Source organism: Scomber scombrus, chromosome 8 (genome assembly GCF_963691925.1).
Source record: "Scomber scombrus chromosome 8, fScoSco1.1, whole genome shotgun sequence".
In the NCBI taxonomy this organism is placed as follows: domain Eukaryota; kingdom Metazoa; phylum Chordata; class Actinopteri; order Scombriformes; family Scombridae; genus Scomber; species Scomber scombrus.
The window spans coordinates 10,964,487-10,985,426 of record NC_084977.1 but is presented as its reverse complement, the minus strand read 5'-3'; the positions used below and the strand labels follow the sequence as shown (position 1 = coordinate 10,985,426).

Sequence of the window (20,940 nt, the reverse complement as noted above, 5' to 3'; positions counted from 1 at the left end):
CTCAGTCGCTGTCTGTGTATTCATCCCTTTCTCACTTTCCTCTCTGCAACTGCTTTGAATTCACATCTTAGACTATACTTTGAATTACTGATATTTATTATTTTTATGCAAAAAATAAAGTACACTCATGTGCGTAGTGAGTAAAACTTTTCTTTCATCTCTCTGCTTGAAGTCTCCACTGCTTATTGCTTTGAAAAAGTTGACAAAGGAGAAAAAGACGATCAGTAGAACTTATTGCCTTTAAAGTATCTTACCAGACTCTCACTCAAGCTTACACACAACACAAAACAGACACAAACTCACATTGTACTTACACCACTTTGTACAACTAAACAAACTGCAAAACCAACTCTCTCAAAAAACTGCAATTGTAAGGAAACTGAACAAAGAACACCTGAGTCTAACGGCTAAAATGCTGTCAGGCTCTCGGCCATGCTCTGTAACACACTGAACTGAACTCCTTGTCTCTCCTCTCTTTCCTCCTCCTCCTCCTCCTAGGTGAAGTCTTCCATTCCTCGGTACCGGAGAGACTGAGCCTGGCCACAGCTTCCACCCACTGCCATTCCCTGGGAGCACAGCTGACTACTGTTGGCCAGCTCTACTTGGCCTGGCAGGCCGGTCTGGACCAGTGTGACCCTGGCTGGCTGGCTGATGGCAGTGTCCGCTACCCCATTAACGTCCCGAGGAAGAACTGCGGTGGAGACGAGCCTGGGGTGCGGACAGTCTACAACAATCCCAACCGTACTGGATTCCCAGAAACCACAGCCCTGTTCGACGCCTTCTGTTACCGAGGTACTGTGAGCTCTGTGATGATGAAGTCAGTGCAGCATCATTGTGGTAATTGGCATAGCAATGATGAGGGGGAGGGTCTGGGGACTTGCTTCCCTTTCTGGTTTTTAATTAGCACGAGATGTTTGTGTCACAGATGAAGTAGTTGCAAAGAGATTTTGTGACATTTGTGTCCCCCCTGGTGGATTTGAGGTCTTGTATGTTGTGAAGACTGAGAGAGAAAGAAAGAGAGAGCAGGAAATGAAAGGCAGAGGGAGAGAACAAGCAAGACCATGAATGAGGCCAACTGGGGTTTGCTGTGACTGTGTCTGACCTTGTCTTTTTATCGTGTGCCAACTGAGACTGAAATAAGTTAGTTTCATCTTCATATGCGGTTGACCTTACACCACATTAGCCTGTTCACTGGTTTTATCTTTTCATAATTTGGCACTATTTTGTATCTAGATACAAGCTTTTTTTGTCTTTCAGTAATACAATTAATGTAGCAGATTGATATTTGAAGATAGTATTTCTGCAGGCGGAAAAAAAAGAATGGCATTTTCATAATTCACAGTGTCAACTTATAAAATTTTCATTGAAGCAAAACATCTGCATAACCCAATCATTATAAGTAAACAAGAACAGCATGGGAACAAAGAAGCAGCGCATTTGTCAGAACAAACTGATAGATGAACCCCTTTATTGCTCCAGAAACGTATGCACATTCGCATTAATGTTTCAAACAAATTATGTCTTTCAGCAAGATAAAAGTCGATAAAAATGCTAATATATTTTGTTTAATAACATAGATAGGGCTTAGATAAATAATATTACTATACAATCTCATTAATATGACATGACCATAATATACGCGTCTTTGTTAATTTAGAAATGATTGGATTTTGTAGTAGAAGAAACTGAGTCACGTGACCACACTTTTTCAGTCTGAAACACTGTGCTCCATATCACAGTGTTTTTACTCTGAATTTAATCCTGTTGCAATAGCAATAACAGGTTTGCTGCAGTGGGAGGAGAGGGGTAAAGTGAGGTTTAGTGCTGTGTTTGTGCAGAAGCAGATAAAGCAGGTCAAGTGAAAACTGTACACTTACTTCGGTTGAAATGTGATTGTTGTGTTTTGCAGCCCACCAGCCAGCGGGGGTCCAGGCAGCAGAGGCACAGGCTTTATACCAGACCACCAACCCAGCAGCGGAGGCCGACTCCATAGTCACTGAAGCCCAGCCCAGTGCCCCTTTTTCCAAGACTTCCACCTGGACAGGGCTGGTCAACTTGGACAAAGCGGGGGTCCACTCCATTGCTGGAATTGACAACTCCTCTGAGATCTCTGAGGAGCATGTAGTCATCCACTTGAGGCCAGAGGAGAGTTGGGATGAAAAACAGGACAGACTCGAAACTGGACAACCCAGCCAGGAGGACTCTGATGACCTAAAAAGAGGCAACACCATGGGCCTGTCTGACCTCGAGAGCCTGGAGAACCACGGAGGCTCTGCCCATGAAGAAGAGGATGGTGGCTATTTTGGATCATCGCACACCCCGACAATATCATCTGTAGCTTCCTCCACTCCGCAGTCTCAGACTAGTAATAGTGTGTTGTCTGAGTTTGTTAACACTCTGATGAAGCCCTTTAGGTACTGGACTGGAGGTGAGAAGGTGGACGAGGCAGAAAAAGGCCTTTCATTGCCTGAGGAAAAGGCAGGAGAGAACCAGACACAGGGAGAAGCATCCAGCAGAAACCTGAGTGTTCCAAAAGCCAGTGGAAACAAGGGCAGCAGAGACAATGCCATCATGGAGCACAGGAGTGATGCTTTTTCCTTCAGGGCTCCTACAAGTGGACTACAGAGTCCAGAGGAAGGTCTCTCTGAGCAAGAGAAAGAAGTGATGCCATTGATTCGACTAGTGCCTGCAGTCCAAAAAACAGGGCAAAGTGTCACCACCAATCAATCAGGAGAACGAGTCTCCAGCATGTCTACTGACAACCCTCCATCCACTGTTAACGGTATGAGCTTTCCATTTAATGCAACACTGTTTTTGTGTGTGTTTAGGGTTCACCTTTAACCTTTAAAAGTATCGACTGAGGGTGACTTTGAAATAGATTTGAGGTTGAATTGAAATCAAAATTGTTTTAAACCAAACAGAGGCATGTTGCATTTAAATGTCACTGGAAAACAGAGGATCTGTTTGCGTCATGCTTTTTAAACAGCCTCTGTCTCTCCACTCCACTCTCTCCCGTTTTCCCTCGAGTGTGCTATAATGTATTCCTCCACAGGGCAGTTTGAAGTATTGCTATAAATGTAATTAAACCATAATTGTAAACAAACAAAAGGGGCATACCACATACAGTATAGCAAAACACTGGAGTGGAGACTTTTTTGCCTTTAATCTCATATTTATTGGCAAGATGGTTTGTGTACAATACAGGCTATCAGAAAGTCTAACGGCTACGCTTGAATTTAGTCTATTTCGATGCTAAAAAAAGGTTTCCTTGCATGTGTATTTTGTATTTAGTGCAAAGCAGACCTCTGTCACAAATTACAGTTTATTTTTAGGAGTCAAAGAAGTATTAGGCTGAAATGACTTGGTATTAGCCATGTACAATAAATGAAACAGATGAAGAAATTGGTGAAAGCTTAGGGTTAGGGTTATCTCCAGGAAGGCATGCACAATACACCCAAAAATGGAAAAGGTCACCTAAATTTTCAGTTCATGTCTTCTTGAAAGCACTCTGGAACCAAACCCTAAATCCCTTCCTCTAGTTTATAACTACAGGAGCCAAGGTAGACTAAAGATTAGACAAATGGTTCGTGACTGGGGGGCTACTGGACCAATAACTAGTGGAGCAGACACCTGCAGTAATGCCAAATTACAGCAAAGACGCTGAGTATTGGCCAAAATGTAGAGAAATGTAGCAGAACGCTTTCAGTGTGTGTGAATGAAAGACGAGTGAAAGAAAGTGTAGCAAAGCCTCAAGTGGAAGGATGGCAGCTTTGCTTTTAATGGCCACCACAAATAACATCTTCTTGGTATCAGTGAGAGGGGAGGATACAAAGAAAGAGAAAAAGTGTCCCACAGACAGCCAGAAGAATGATCCAATCACAGTGATAGGCTTTTCTCACCAAGCAATTGCCTGTTTTATTAATATAAATACTCACTGCTGTGCTACCTGAAATCTGATGCCACCCCCCAAGGTATTAATGAAAATCCAAGCTTTAGTCTACATGCATTATTCACAGCTGTATCCAATTAATGTAGAGGTTGGGCTGCACTGCTTTTCGCTCTCACCTCCATCTATGTCTCTGCCAATTAGGCCGTGGCTCTGTGGAGGTAGGCGGTAATGATCACTACAGTGGGGATGAGCAACACAAGAGAGGGATGAGTAGATTGAGGAAGAGGGAAGAAAGGAGAAAATGGAGAAACGGGAACAAGGAGGAGTCATTTTTTTTCTTTTTGTGACCAAATTGTTATTGGTTTTCATTTTAAATCCCACCTTTGCTTTCATTATGGAGGATACATGACACATCAAATCAAGTAACTGACATATTGTGTTGTCATTGCATAACACATTTACATCTGTACACTAAGGTGTTTACATATACATGAATATATACGTACATTTACATTATATAATGTAATGAAATTCAAAAATAAATAATTTATAATAAACCAATACTTTCAAATAATTTTTGATTGCATTAACTAATTTTCAAACCTTTTGTTTAGTCCTCTTATGATCCTGATTATAATTTAACTCTGCTCTTTATCCTCATACTCCCATCTGTCTTTTTGACCTCCTCCCAACCCTCCCAGCAACGTATTTCTTAGTTTGGGTTAGGGCTAGGGTAAACCCACCCATGTTGTGGGTGAACAATAACTTAAATAATTTCTCCCACAAATTGGAGACTGAATTTATGTGATGGAAGACAGCAGAGGTCTGTGTGCTGACTCTACTCAATGTAGAGGCTCCTGTCATGATTCACATGGCCATGCAGTAACTTCTACTCACTCTTTTTTTATTAGATGTCATATCTCCAGATCAGCCAAGGTGGCAAGTGTACCATCTCTCTCTCCCTCTCATTGTCAGCCTCCACTCTCACAATTTAATATCATGTCTGCCTGACCCGAGGGATTCTTTCAGCCCATTTACTCCAGCAAAGTGGAGTCAACACAGCAGAACCACTCACAGCGGAAGCACACAATTACCGTCTGTGGGGTTTATTATAAGTTTGTTTTGCAGAATTTCAGTGTCGAGTTGTGGCTTTTCCCACCAACAGATTTACAGTGGTGGAGCTGAACTTTAACCGCGCTGTAAATAGCACCATGAAATCATCCAAACCTATGCCTAATTGTCTCATTCTATTTATTACATGGGTCATTACATAGATGATCAAACCAGATTAATGTGTTTAATTATTCTCGCTTTCATCAATGTGTGTAGTAAATGTATGTAATTAGCTATTTGGATTATTGATAGGACAATTACGCCGGGCTACATGGCTCTTATGGAAATGAACCTCGGGCTCATAAACCTCACTTACGCATAAGGCAACATCAGACCTCTTGAATAATTAACATATATTTTAATATTTTATGCATGGACATATTTGTGTATGTTCCCCCTCTCCTCGTAATTTGTTGTGCAGGGTTGTGTTGTTAACTGTACCCCTGCTCAGGCATGTTAACTGAACTAAGAACAGCCAAACCAAGTTAGGGATGATGATGGTAACAACACAAACTGGGCCTCTCAGTAACCTGACTGCACTGCTGCCCTAAAAATCACATACGCACATGCACACACGCACACACACACACGCACACACGCACACACACCAGCCATGAGTCACACATGCAGACAGAATTAATTATTGATGGTGCAGACAGTGTCTGGTTTAAAGCTGTAAGCAGATAAGGTACAGTGGACTACTTCATCTAAATAAACTGGTCTAGATGGAGCTTGTTGTGGAGCAGGTCATTTGCTTATCATGTTGCAAGTGCTCCCGTGTTTTTCCACATGGCTTCTCTCACCACAGGCAAGGAGGTTGTCTGGGGTAAAATAATCCACAGGGAATAAAGAAAAAAGAGACAGAGAAGAGAAGTGTGAAATTACTTTGAATACACCCCTCCATCCGTTTGATGGTCTGTGTGCATGGGTGCATGTGTTTGTTCACGGGCTTCCACAGTGGGGGTGATGGGTGACTCCCATCTTTAGCGCCAACAACTTTAGCAAACACACTGATGATCTGCTCCACCGGTAAGGAAAGAAGCCCAAAACATCCAATTTACAGTAAATTTCAGTTAACTGCACCAAAAGCTACAGCTTGTCTACAGCTTAAAAACCAAAATACATAGATTCAGCTTAAACCCCAGTGACATTTTAATGTGTTTATACTGATTATGGATACAGAAAGCACTTCTGAATGTATATTAGGCATACTAAACAGACTATAAGCTGTTGTATTCATATGTAAAAACTAGTAATACTTCCAAATAATAATAATAATAATAATGTTTACTTTAGCTTTAATTTATTCATATTTAGTCATGAATATTCTTTATACTTCTCACTATACCCAAAGGATGTGGTCTTCATTTCTCCCTCTGTTTATACTCACATACCTACAGCTGATCAACTAATATCACAAAGAGAAAGTGATTTGAGTGGTCACAAAATAGACTTGATAGATATACAATAAAAACAACTTAAATGCATACTCCAAAAACATACCAGTGGAAACACCAGCTCATGGTCAGGTCCACTCTGAAGATACAAAGTTTAAAACTCTGCTCCTTATAAGAGTTTTATAGTGCTCATGTAAGCCAGGCTTGAGTTTTAATTGCCAATTTCATATCCATAAAATTAATTCCACCCCCACACCTCCCTACCCCCTATAATGGAATCATATTAATTACTCCATTCTGGCTTTCTGTTCCCTGTAGGATACACAGCATCAGGTCCCAATGAGAGATCACCACCCAGTGGATACGTCAACATATCCGGCCCTAAGAGTCCCAGAGGAGGGCCCGCTTTTGCTCCCGCCCCCAGCAGTCCATTTCGGTGGGCCATCAAGTCCATGCGTGGCTCCAAACTAGGCCCCCCGGGAAATGTGGCCTATGTTGGTAAACGCCCAACCTGGGAACCCATGGAAGCCAAATCAGGGCCCCTTGGAGTGATGACCCTGCCCACCTCGCTTCGACAGGACAACCCAGAAAACTACTCAGGCGAGGGGAGGGACCAGGATGGGGAAGAGGCTAGCACTCCATCAGCTGCCAGAGCTGCATTAGGAGAGGAGAAGGAAATAGAGGGGAGTGGAGAAGGGAGCAACTTTCCTGGTGGCTTTGGATTGAATATGAACACCAACAACTTGTCGGACAGTAAAGTCAATCCAGAAACAGAGTCCTCACTCAGCCATGGCCAGAGTGAGCTTGTGACTGTGGCAGAGCATACTACTCTGTCCCAGTGGCAGCTAGTGGAGCAGCCCACCACCACCCCACCTCAGGGCTCCCAGGAGCCAGACACAGCTGAGGAGGCCAGGGGGGAAATCCTATATGTCCGCCGACCTACTGACAACCTTGTCTCTGCTTCTTCACACAGAGGAGAAAGTAGTTCAAATTCAGGTTTCACTCCTATTATCAGGAAGCACAGCAAAGGCTTGGGCAGAGACCCCAGTCATAGTGAAATCAAGGAGGTGACTTCCACACCTGCAGCCTTGTTGGAGATGCTGACAACCTCTGAAGTGAGCACAGCAGGACTTCTGACAACCAGAGATATGCAGAGAACAGATCCTACCACTACGGCAGCTACAACAGAAATATTCTCCGACAACTCTTCCACTAAAGAGTCATCTATTCCCATTTCATGGGTTCAGGGTGAGACTGAGAAAACGACAAGCTCACCCAACCAGCAAGGCAGCTTCTCAGCCACTTCATCACCCAGTGAGGGATCTCAAACAAATATGGGTGTCATTCATTTGACCACCATCACATTGGACTCCAAAGCTGGCACCACAGAAATGGAATCCAGGTCTGCAGTGTCTGATTCATTCGTGTTGGGAAGTCATTGGACACCTTTCAATGGTGTGAGTCCAAAGTCTGAGGAACGCAAAGCCCCAATGACGACAGACAGCAAAGACTCAAACAACCCTTTCGGCATTCTTGTACCCAACTGGGCCTTTGGGCTCATCCCATCAGGTATGTAAGATTCCCGATGTAGCAAATGAATGATCTTCATTGTCACTATTATCTTTGTGATTATGAGTGATTATGTAATCAGCAGTGAATTATTTAAATATGTATGCAGCTCAGTGAGAGCCAGAAAGATCATTCATATCGCCGCTGTTCTGAGGACATACAGTACAGCTTTTGCAAACCACCTCAAATGAATGCCCCTCTATTTTCTTACTGTGATTCCTGTTGTTTCATTCGACATCTCCTCTCTCTCTTTTACTCTGACACACATCATGCATTCTTAATCCAGCCTTGTTCTTTTTTTCTTTTCTTTTTTGCCTTCATAGCCTCTTTCTTTCCTCCTCCCTGCCTCCCATGTTGGTTTAGAGACAACTCTAGACAGCAATGGAGTGCAGCGAGGTGAGACCAACTAGGTCTTAGTGAAGTAATTAGTGGGTCAGAGTGAGTGAAATTAGGTGAACTGGGGAGAGGCAGAGATCCTAGTCCCCAACAAATCAATGTAGACAGAAACTACAAGATGGGACTCGTAATTGACTGCAGTCTCTTCTCCTTTCTCATTCTCTAGTTTGCTCATGTTCACTCGTTCTCTCTCTCCTGTTCAGCTCAACTTTCTTGTCTTGCACTCCATCCTTGAACTTGTTGTTCGTGTTCACAATAATAGCAGTGTCTGTGCTGTTTGTCTCAACATGCTCGCATTGATTTCTTTTGATAGTTAATGGACCTGCTACTGTGGCAGCAAGTAAATGCACATAACAAACTCTGTATTCTTAGGGCCACTCATTTTCTTCCTTGTCTAAATTTGTAATGTTAACGACCAAAATGTGTTTACTTAATTTTTTATGTATCTGTCTAGAAGGGGTGCAATTTGTATTGAGGGTTTCTGCAAGACAAATGCCAATCATTCATCCTTAGCTTAGCATGTCTGCTATTTTCTGGGTTTTAAAAATACCTTTTTAAAATAATGGATCATTAGCCATCCAGCGCAGTAAAATGCATTTCTAAAACTTTTCTTTACAAGTCATCACACGGTGAGGTCACAACTGGTAGGGATTCTGTAGATGCATTTACATGGAGGTATTATGCCCCTAATACCTAAAATAACAGCTTTTTGACAAGGCATACACCTCATGCTAACCTGAATCAGATGAAACATTCAGACAGGAACTTCATTCTGTCAAAAGAAGTGGTGCATACATTTGACAGATGAAAGTGAGTAATGTACTGTAACATAACTTTTAATTACTTTATGTTTTGAGATAAACTGCAATCACTCAATATTGCACTCACCAGCATTGACTATTTTCTGAGTAGTATGTCAGTCCTAGGGGAACCGTCTTTGGTCAGGTTTTCTAGTTTATAAGAGATTGTGAAGCATGGCCTGGCCTTCTATTACTTAATAACAACAGGAGGAGGATATTCTGATAAAACTGTGGTTTCAGTATAAAGTACAGCAGCAGACCAATAACAGTGCCACAGCTCAACATAGGTCCATCTCATTTGCCTGAGTTGGGGTGCTTGATTCTGTATGTTTCACATTTTTTGAATGCTTCCTGTGGAGCATGACCGTGAACCCTCATCTGATCCTTTAATTAGTGAACTTTTTAAATACTAAAATGAGAATTTGGAAGGACACTTTAGTATGACAGGGTTGCTGTTTCCTGGTCTTCATACTCACTAATGTATCATCCTGCTGTTTATTACATGAGGAAATGAAAGGAAACTATGAATACAAGGGTACGCAAGTACTTTTTTCTTCTTTATCAGTATTTCTGATATGGTGACATTTGAATGGACTGAGTGGCCCTGCTCTTGTTGAGTGATTAGACGCGTGAGATACCTCCCTCTGTGTGACCTTTTGTAGTTGTCAGTTATAGTACAGAGAAAATTACAGCACTGGTTGTCTGCCCATTACAGAGAGATAGAGACAGAGAGGAGGGAAAGGGCAAAAGGATGGACAGCTCTGGGAAGAAAGAAGGGGAGGGAGCAAGAGGAGTAAGCGGGAGAGAGGGGTTAGCGTGTCCTCTACAAGGCTGCTGGGAGTACATAAACCTCTTTAATTAATGATCAGAGACTACACTAACATTGTCCCATGGGCCTGTAGAGATCACATTGTTCCTCTTCTTTTTTTTCTTTCTGTCCTTCCTTCTGTCTCTCTTTACATTTCTGTACTTCCCTCCGATCTTCATTCATTGTGTTGTTATCAGAGCCTGTGTCTCAGCCCTCTGTGTCCTATTTTGCCATATATCAGAGTGATAAGACACCGGTATATAATGCCACATCCAGCTTTCCAATTCCCTATCGCTCTGGCCTCCAGCTAAACCCACACAGATGGGTGGACGTGCACACACATAAAAACTAAAATATATGTGAAGAAGCACCAGTGTGCAGGAGTAAACCTCTATAATCCATCCTACATGGCACACCACATACAAACACACACACACACACACACACACACACACACACACACACACACACACACACACACACACACACACACACACACACACACACACACACACACGCACAATATGTCTTAATCCTCTGATGTGAACACTGCTGTCCTGTTTACAGTAAGAAAGTAAACAAATTTCATTTGAATGTCCTCCTTAATTACTCATATCTTAATTTCCATATTGTATAATCCTTAAATTTCATCATAACAAAAACATACAGTCAATGATTTTTAATTGTTCAAACACCTGCAGACTCTTAGGCTGTTGGGCATGCAGCCATTGGGGGTGACAAAGCACGGCAAGTGGATTCAGCTACTTCATGTCGGCTGTCTGTCCAGACTTTAAATTGCCAGTTGGATACTCTGTCTGTAAGCTGGCAAACAGGGAACAGGAAGCCTCTGAGTTATAGCATTATCTACTCGAGCCTTGTCCCAGACTCAAGATGGATCAGACATCTAGCAACATCAATAACAAAGCAACCGGCCCTCAACCAAATTAGAGTGTTAAATTTGGAGGAGAAGAGCCAATAGGTTGGAGTGTGCGTTTGGGGGTGGAGGGGGCAAAGTAGGAGATAGATGGAGACGGGGACATGCTGGCGTGCTGTATTATCAGTATGGGTCTGTGGATAGATGTTCAACTTCTGTGCTGGCTGTTTGAGTCCTTGGATAGGCTGTCTGGAACAGTGAGAGGGCATATTTTCAATGCTGCATATAGAAGTCTATTGATTTCTTTGCCTCTTTCTCTCCTTGTCTCCCACCATTCCTGTCTCTCCCTTACTGGCTTTTTTCTGTCTCCCTCACTCCCTATATCCCTGACTTGATGTCTTTTATTACTCTACTCTTCCTGGCCATTGTTCTGACTTTGTCTGGCATAATGTTTTGACAGCCTCTTGAACTCCAGTTGGTACAACACGAGGCAAATCAATTTCCATCTAACCGTATATGTACCATGTACAATCAACTCCAGCAGGGTCCTCATCACTGCCTCTTTTTTTTTAAAGTCACCTCCCTGAAATCCATCCAGTGTCTAATTTGTCACCCTATCCGCTTCCCTTCTCCAAGTTCCTCTTCTCCTTTCTTTTCATGGTGTAATTCCACCATTTTTCCATATCAAACACTCGTGCTAAATCTAATCCTGCGCTATTGGCTGCTGCTTATTAAATGAATGGGATTTGTTAAAGAACAGCCTTGAGGGACACTGGGCTCCATCGCGGTGTGGGATGAAATGGCGTTACACACCACTCTGTGCTAACTGAGCAGAGGCTCTTTGTATCCTGTTAACCAGGGGAATAATGAAGCAACCAAAGTGTTGAAAATGAGCTTAAGTACACTGTGGTGAGAATTCACATCAGGCCTTTTGTGTTCATTGCTGACTGTTTAAAATCTACTGAGCCTGACATTTAAATATGAATGGTCAAGTCTGAGAAACATTAGCAACCATTTACAGATCTAAAGACATCACATGCATCACATGTATGTAAACTCAGCAGCTCATGATGCTGAGTGTCAAGTGTATGAATTGAAAAAGGTCGTTGAACATTACAGCGAGCAGTGATATGAATGGCAGATATTTGCCTTTTTGCAAAGAGCTGTTTGTTTTTAACAGTTAAAATAAAAAATACACAATGACTAAATAATTCAGCAAGCGATTTTCTGTAAAGCAGGCGAGAAGCTCAAGGAAAATATCTGTTATGAGAGTGTTCACTGACATGTGAAGAATGGAAAGTGTTGATTTATAAATGTAAAAGTCAATGAAGCAAACAGCTATGTTTGTAAAGCTAATGCAACATCAAAAACTGGGTTTAATATTCTGCAGTGCGCCTGAAAATACCCAGAAAAGCTGTCTTATACAGGCATTTTTATGGCATTATATTTGCTGCTAGAACAAAACCTGTTGATTATTCAGCTTCTAGGATCCCCATCAGAGGCAGCTGCACTTTATTTTCTGGATTGTATGACCCAGAGTTCCCATTATGGCAGATGAATGACTCTATCAGTTCAACAGGCTTTATTGGCATGACATTTGACATGTGTTGCCAAAGCACAGTTGCGATTATGACAGTGACTATGAAAGTATTGGGACAATTTCAGTGCGACTTTAACAATGCAAGAAAAAAAAAATCAATGCAAGTGTTAATCTACTGATAATAAACTAAAGCGATGTTAGTAGGACAGCTATAACTCTGTAAATGACAACATAAAATCAACAACAACAACAAAACAAAATAAGGAGAGGGGGGCAGAAAATAGAATATGGTTAGTACAAGTATATTTATAAATGTCTATCTGTGTCGAACTGGTTGTCTCTTGTTGTGGCAGGAAGTTACATATTTAGCAGCCAACACTTTATTTTCCCCTAGAATGAGGGGTAATTTCTCTCTTACTGTCAGACCTCAGAATTTAGAGCATTTTTTCAGATTTTGAAAAGATTTCCTCTCTATTATTTCGGTAGTTTTGACATTCTGTTAGAAAGTGTAATTATGTCATCACAGTTACAGTCTGCCCTCTCTGGGCAGCCAAGTCTTCACTTATCTATAGCCAGACAATGGACACTGAGTGTGCATAGTGTCAATTTCTTTCTCAGGTTCTGATCAGTTACTGTGGTTAGGTAGTCTACCACTGTATACAGTCTGTATAGGGCCAAATGTGTTTCTAGTTTGTGTTGTGGGTATGTAATATCATCCCAATAAGTGATGTGTTGTGTGTTTTCTTTCACTTTAGTTATAATTTGGTTAGGTCTAATCTTCTCATGTCATAGTGTAACTACAGGCTGGCTCAGGTTTGTGAAGTCAAAGGTGAAAGGTCGGCCAACCTGAGGACCAGTTGACTGAGGGGACTCCTTTCTATGTTTAATTCTTGGCAGGCAAGGGCTTTATGATGGTAACAGGAAGGATTGCTATTTTTAATATGTCCATAATTTGATAGATGGTTTTTTTAATACATAGGGGTAAAGGATATTGGTCTAACTCAGCTTTGCATGTAGAGTTTGGGGTTTTCTTTGTACCTGGTTAATACTTTTGCAGACCTCTGCATGGAGGGTCTCAATTTTCCGAATCATTTTGTAGTAAAGGGCCCCATACCTTGCTGCCATACAATGCAATCGGGTCCGTAAGTGATTTAAATATTTTAAGTCATGTCCTAATTAGAATTTGAGTTCTTTTTGAATTCCTTCAGAGCAGAGCAGAAGTTATCTGTGGAACTATTTTTTAAATCACTGTAATTATCAGTATTTTTTCTATTTGGGTCACTCATAGGTCATTCATTTTAAATGTTGAGTCATTTCTCAGTAACCTCGATCTTTTTTGGAAAGTTATAATATTGATCTTCTTCATGTTAGCTGTCAGAGACCAGTTCTGACAGTACTGGTCCAGGCTCTGTTGAAAACCTTTCTTAGTAGGAGACAATATGATCAGGTCATTTGCATAAAACAGACACTTGATTTCTGTGTCTTGAAGTGTGAGACCAGGTGCTGGTGATTGTTCTAATAACAATGTCAGTTCATTAATATAAATATTGAAGAGGGTGGGACTGAGGTTAGCCTTGCTTCAAATGTGGTCAGTTGTTCTGTAATCTGGAAGGAATCCAATTTTACTTTAGCTTAAGACATTGCACTTGATGAGGAAGTCTGTAAAGTCTTAAAATTTAAGAATACTGACAAATAACATCCCCAGGTTACTACTTACACAGATGCCTCTGTAGTTGTTGGCATCAAATGTGTCTCTGTTAATGTGTCTCTGTTATTGAAGATAGCCTTTCTCTCTCTCCAATAACCCACACTTAGTACCAAGTTGAATATCTTTAGGATGGCCAATTAGCATTTTCTGTTGGTATATTTTAACGTCTCATTTAGGATGCCATCCGGCCAGCATGATGTTAGGGTTGCAGAACCTTCAATTTGTCTTCCAGTTGTTATTCTGTGATAGAGTAATCCAGTGGGGTCTATTAATTCTTAATAGCTCTTTTAGTTTTTCTGAAATCTGTTCTTGGGTTTGATCCTTTGGAGGTTTTCTATAGAGATCTTCAAACTGATTGTTCCATGTATCGTAATTTTTAATGGACTCTTCATTGTAACATTTCATGGTAAATAAGTTTAAATTTTCCCAGAATGTATTTGAACCCAGAGACTATTTAATTCATTGTAATTAGTTTTAGTTGTAGATTTTTTTGGCTGCTCGTAGTGTGTTTATATTGTTATTGAGTCTCACAGTAACACCATTATGCCAAGTTCACACTACACAATGGTTTTCACTTGCCAAAAGTTTTTTGGAAATTGCCAAAAAAGCCCCATCATCAGAGTCAAAGCAGCGTTTGCTTGGCACTCGCAAATCAACGCTCGATCACAATGTGTGAATTGTTCAAGTCTGCAATCTGAGAGCCCGCCGAGAGCTTACCAATATTTTACAGACACCCAAAAGATATAAAGCAGGCTGAATATCTCGACCTGTCGGGGTGTCCTTTTCCTTTAGTGTGATAAGGGTTGTGCATGGCAAAGAGGGCAGTGAAGAGTTACAGCCAATGAGAGTGCAAGACCCCGGGTTAGGCAGACATGGGAGACATGGCAGACAGGAGCTTTTCAGTATTTTTAACCTTGTCATTCTTGCCAAACTACGACAGCTACCAGACAGCTACGTTTTCATGCAAAAAATATTTATTAATCTTATTTACCTTTGTCAATTGACCAGACAGACTTGTTGGGGATTCCTTCTGGTGAAATATGTTATCATGTGTGACCTGCTGTCACCAATCAGTCATGTAGTGTGCAAACCACAACAACCTCAAGATTCCAAGACTACAGAGACTACAAAACAGAAGGTTGTGTTGTGTGAACAAAACAGCAATCTGACTACCTTGAAATTAATGTATTGTGTCAGTGGCATAAGGTGGAGCTCCTAGCTGTCTGATTTCCCAGTTCATTTTCTTTGATTGTTTTGCGTTTGAAGTCTGATAATAACTACACACACACCTCTACACCTTCTGTATTCTGAGGGTAGATCTGAACCACAAAGTAGTCTAGAAAAGACCGTATTTCTTCACTGACCATTGCTTCCTGGTTTTGCTCCAGGCTGTTCTGTGGCCATCTGTATCACTTCTTCATTTTATACAGCTCACAGGGCTGAGAACATGTGTTACCTGTGTCTGCTCTTTTTAGATGCAAAGTGATCTGAGAATTATCTGATAGACGTGATTCTTCTTTCATCATGAAGGCTCGCAGAGAGGTTTGGTCTAAATCTGTTATTGCATAATCAACAGTGCTGCTGTCAATGTTTGAACAATCTGTACTGCGTCCAAGAAGTCCCCTCGCAGTCTTTCATTGATAATGTACAGTCCCAGCGCTTTGCAAAGCTGCTAGACCTGTTTTCCAATCTTGTTCATGTTTCTGTCATAGTTATTACTGTTTTGAAGGATAGGAAAGTTAAGGTTAGCTTCAGTGATGTAACTGTTACCTTCAGTACCGATAGTCTACTTCCTCACCAGTTCTATCATTAAAATGTTATGTACTTTGTTTGTTCTTTATTATTCTTTATCCTGTGTATATTTTTTTATTTTTTACTAGTTATATGTTTTAACTGTGACAAGTGACTGCAGATGAAAACTAGCTAGTACGGTGCATTTGGTCCCATTCAAATAAAACTGAGAAATACATCTCCAGTGATCAGCACAGATCCCTGAGCCTGGAAATGACTGATCTCTTCTTCTATGGTGGAAAAAATCTCCTCATTGAAATATGAAGATTCTATTGGGGAATATAAATTGCACATTAAAAAAATAGTTTTCTCAGTGGAAATCTTTTTTAAATTTTTAACCTTATGTGATATTTCCCTTTATTCCTTATTCCTATTGAGTCTACTGATTCTGACTTCTAGCATATCAACACTCCCCCTGAGTCTCTACCCTGGGTGACTCCATTTAGTTTTGTTGATGGGACTATAAACTCTCTATAGGTAGGAGGACTACCAATGGGGGCATCTCCCTTGCACCTAGTCTCCTGCAAAATAATAATCATCAACCTTGTCTAAGAAAACCTTGTCTAGGTTTCTACATTTTGAATCAAATAAATCAACCTGAATATTCCAAACAGATATGCTAAATGATGAAAGGTAACAGACTGTCATTTAAAAAAAGAGAGACTGTTTTGAATGTAAACATTTTTTTACAATGTGATGGTTATTTAGACCAATAACTTCAAGGTTTTAACTTGTGTGCATTCAGTGTTCACTTTAGTTTGTGGACTGTTTGTTAAAGAACCACTACCTGCTTATTACCACTGACCATGCTGTGGTCCATAAGATGATAGCATAATGTACTCAGCATGTCCTGGGTGGCTCTAAGTCCACCGTGGGTGGGACCTGCTGCTCCTTTGAATAGGACGGTCTGCCCAGCTGTCTCCGTTCTTGCTTCTACTGCTGTGGAGGTGTTGGTGATGTGAAAGGTCTTGGTAGGTGGCAAGGTCCTGGGTCTGGGGTTGCTTTGTGTAGATTGGGTATGACTAATGCTCTCCTGAGGTCTGTGCTGTGATGGTGGTGGTAGGTGCTACTGCTTGGGCCTGCGTCGGTAGGCTCTGCTCAGTATGCTGTTGGCTGGACCCGGTAGGTCCCTTATTGTTGTTGGAGTGCTGGGGGTTCCTGTGGTGCTCCTCCTGTTGAGTGCTCCTCTTGGGTTCAGTGTGCCATCTTTCAGTGTATCCGTTAAGAGTGGAACTGCTTCCTTGAAGAGGTGTACATGAGCATAAAGATCTTATACAGATCTTATACCATAACAGCTCTAAGAGACAGGCCACTCTCCTGTTGTGCCCTCAAGGTCATTTGAACTGTGTGTATCAGGAAGTGGATTGGGGAGACAAGGTGAAACTCACCCTGGATTTCCACCGGGTCCGTCAGCGGCACCTTACAGCTGCGCCACAGTTTAGCTCCGTCCTCTGCCCAGCGTCAACTCACACCGGGAGCGTTACAGCAGCGGAGCGGTGCCTTGCGAGCCAGCAGTATTCCTGCGAGATCCCGCGATAATCGCGAGACCGCGAGATCCCGCGAATTGGGTCTATAAAGTCAACAACAAGAAACAACTGGTTTCTTTGCTTCTCGGACGTGAAACGAGACCCTTTGATCGATTGACTGCTGACCTGGGGCCACCGGTTATGACGTAATGTGGATGTGAGGTTGTAATCTGCGCATTGTGTTTTATTTTGAAAGGGGACGGAAGTTTTATTATGCAGATTCTGTGTCTGACTTCCTGTCTGGTGCAATCTGCTCTGTTGAGCTTGTCGCGAGTTAGAAACGTGTCCGTGAAAAATAGAAATGCTGCGGATTGATAGCGCTGCGGCGCGGAGAGCCGCTGCTGGGACGTTGCTGAGACGTTGCTGACACGCTCCCTGTGGAAATACTCTCATTGATTATAGTGGTACCTATCAGCTCCGTTGACCGCGGCGCAGCTGTAACGTGCCCCTGACGGACCCAGTGGAAATCGGGCTTAAGAGAGAACACCCATGGCTGCATTGGACACCAAAGTTTTGCCACCTGGACCATGTCGAAAAGCCTTTTCTCATTAACAAATTTTCCATTTGAGTTGATCAGTAACACATTATCTGCTTCTGCAGTAGGGTTATCTGGTCTAATGAGACCATGTTAGTATGTGGTGTGGCTGCTGGACTCTGGCTGCTCTAGTTGTAAGAGGGGATCATCCTGCTGGCTGTTAACCATGGCCAGTTGTCAGTGAGGGAGGTCACTTCTTCCTTCAAATCATCCAGTGTTCTGTCCCTCTCCTCGAGTTCCTCTCTCAGAGCAACAAGTTGAATCTTGACGCTTCCTCTCTCCAGCTGCATTTCTCCCTGAAGATCTTTGACCAGTTTAGAGCAAAGAAAAGATTTGCAATGAGATACAAATTTTAGAATGTCAAGGGGTTGCCTGTTTCAGCTCAACTCAAGCTGGTTAGTAGCATCACCTGTGACTTAGCTTATCAAGTCATCAGTGGCTGCTTTTAGTTATTTCACTTATTTCAGCAGCCAATCAACTCATAGCAAAGTCAGCTGGACAAAAGAGTTTTAGAAGAGAGGATCATCTCATCAATTTGCTTGCAGCAGCAAACAGCTGTATCTGGATGACTAAAGAAATTACAAGTTCACAGCAGAAATGTGCATAAGCCCCCTGCGTACTCAATTGAAGCACACTTGGATGGCTCCAAACTCTCTACCTTCTAGTTTTTTGTTTTTTGTTTTCGCCCTTTTCATCAAGGCTGTAGCTAGTAACTCATAATCATTATCCTCATTCATATTTTAAGATGCTACAAATGATCCAGCTGCAAATAAGTCTGAAAAGCTGGCAGTTTGAACGGAGGTACAGAGATTCGTTGTTATGGAAACAATACACTATCTTGTCTAGTCATATTTGTGTAAACTGGCAAGTTTCACAACATTGCAAACTGGCATTTTGCAAGTAGTCGCAACTCGTATTCTTGTGAATCTTTAGTCTAAACTGGCCTTTAGAGCAGTTTGATCTCTCTGTGACTCTCTCTCTCTCTCATGGTTTAGCTCTTTCATTTGTTCTGACAGTGAAACTCTCTCTCTCTCTCCTCTTTTTTTTACTTGCTGTAGTTCTCTCACTTCTGCTGTCGGAGTAAATACGTCTCTTCTGTGGTTTTCTCTGTCTGAGTAATTGTTTTTGATTGGTTGTCTATATGCTTTTAGCTCTTTTTTTCATATGTTCCATTTTTTGTTGTAAAATCTGTGCTGAGTTTTTGTCTGTCTGATTCAAGTCAATTTCCCTGAGTTACAGCAACCCGACTTCAAACTGAGTGAAGTGCTTCTGCTTAAAATAAGGTCTGATGTGGGGGGGTCAGGGTCTGCTATTTGTAATCATCTTCCTCTTCCTAAGTTGGGATGCTAGAGACAGTTGGAGGTGTACCAGCATTGGGTTGGAGTTCCATAAGGGATAAGGCATCTTCTTTCTCTACCAGAGATTTAAGTACCAGGAAACTGTCCTGGAAAGGCAGAGATACCCCTGTACCATGACTTTGCCACTTCTATAAACATTGACAGTTGTCATTATGCTGTTGGATCCCCTGGATCCCTGATTTTTTACTGCCAACACTCCTTTTTGCTAGGGATGCCACAGTGAGGAAATTTTTCCCACTGATTAATAAACTTATGACAACACCGGTGGTACCAGTTACACCTGTCATTTTACAGATTTTTTTTTATTTTACCAATATTTGTCGATGACACTCAAAATATTTATTGAGCTTACACTTGATTTTTAATGTTAGATTTTTAGATCTTCCCTCAGCTTATGAGTTACTGACAACACAAATCACTACCTGGCAGAGTAGTGCACTCTTTTAATTAACCATGTATTTGTTTTGTTAGCACAGTGCCTTGTGTTCCCATATTCCTAAAGCATTGTTGTGAGAGAATTTGTGGGTTTTTTTGCTCCCATTCAACTTTTCATAACTTTGCATTTTTGGATTGGAAGTGTACAGTCATTAGTGTTTAATAGTCCATTCCCACACTGGCCAAATATGGTGAACATTTGTTCCTCTTGGCTTTGGAGAACACACAGTAAAACCAACTGGCTCTACGAGGAATAAAACTGCAAAGTAAAACATTCAGCCACACGGCATATGAAACCATCAGCTGCTTGTTGGAGCATCAAGGCCTCGTCATCTCGTCTGATTTTATTGTAGTCATTTTCATTTAGTCACGTCTGTAAACCAGACAAGAAAATACCTCTGCTGAGCCATATGACACCCCATTAAAAACACAGTCATTCATTCACTGAGAAGGCTTGTTTTTTTAAAATTTCTTCCCCAATGAATCCCTCTTTGTGAGTTTTTATTGTCAGGTACAGCCTTAGGGCCCCTGATGGTGTGTAGAGTTTTATAAAGCAACAAACAACATCACCTATGTGTGCCACCGATTGGGAAATGATGGGAGGGATGGAAGAAGACAGGGAGCTTGCAGGGTGCTGTCGGAAGGAATATAATCCTCTGTATGGAGCCATTGTGTGGATGTGCAGAGCGGGAGAGACTAACCTGGTCGGGTTATGTGGGTAACAGGTACAATGGAGCATTCAGGTCCTATCAGATTAGACGTCAGGAGTCTGCTTCCTTTCACTGAAGGAATATTTCACTACTTGTATCTAACAAGCCTGTCCTCCTAGAGGACAAAGAAGTGAGACAAACTAGTCGTACACAGACGTGTTGTTTTTCAGATCAGTTTAATCATACTGCTTTTATTACCTTTAAACAGGAAGAATCTGGATATAGATTTATTATGATGTGAAATCATGCTCACCAGACCCCCTAAATAACATTCCTGTAGCACACCCAACAAGATTTGAATAGCAGCGTCCCTAAGATGTCCCTCTCAGTATTTCATTATCCATTTCCAGTCACACACACACACACACACACACACGCACACACACACACACACACACACACACACACACACACATATCCATCAGTGAGTCAGCCAGTCACACATGCAGGCTGTCGAAAATGGAGCCGCCTGCCATCAAGGTTAACAGCGA

The 20,940-nt window shown here is 41.7% G+C and overlaps 2 protein-coding genes across 2 annotated transcripts in view; one reads left to right on the top strand and one right to left on the bottom strand.

The window, feature by feature from the left end:
• Nucleotides 1–20,940, bottom strand: part of ubxn6 (UBX domain protein 6) — a 409,082-nt gene that overhangs the window by 8,534 nt on the left and 379,608 nt on the right. The window lies entirely within an intron of this gene.
• The window catches only part of ncanb (neurocan b), a 97,760-nt gene that overhangs the window by 17,051 nt on the left and 59,769 nt on the right, over nt 1–20,940 (top strand). The window contains exons 6-8 of the mRNA XM_062424244.1: nt 499–792; nt 1,910–2,782; nt 6,718–7,968. Coding sequence (XP_062280228.1) covers nt 499–792; nt 1,910–2,782; nt 6,718–7,968 — 2,418 coding nt within the window. The remainder of the gene's footprint in view (nt 1–498; nt 793–1,909; nt 2,783–6,717; nt 7,969–20,940) is intronic.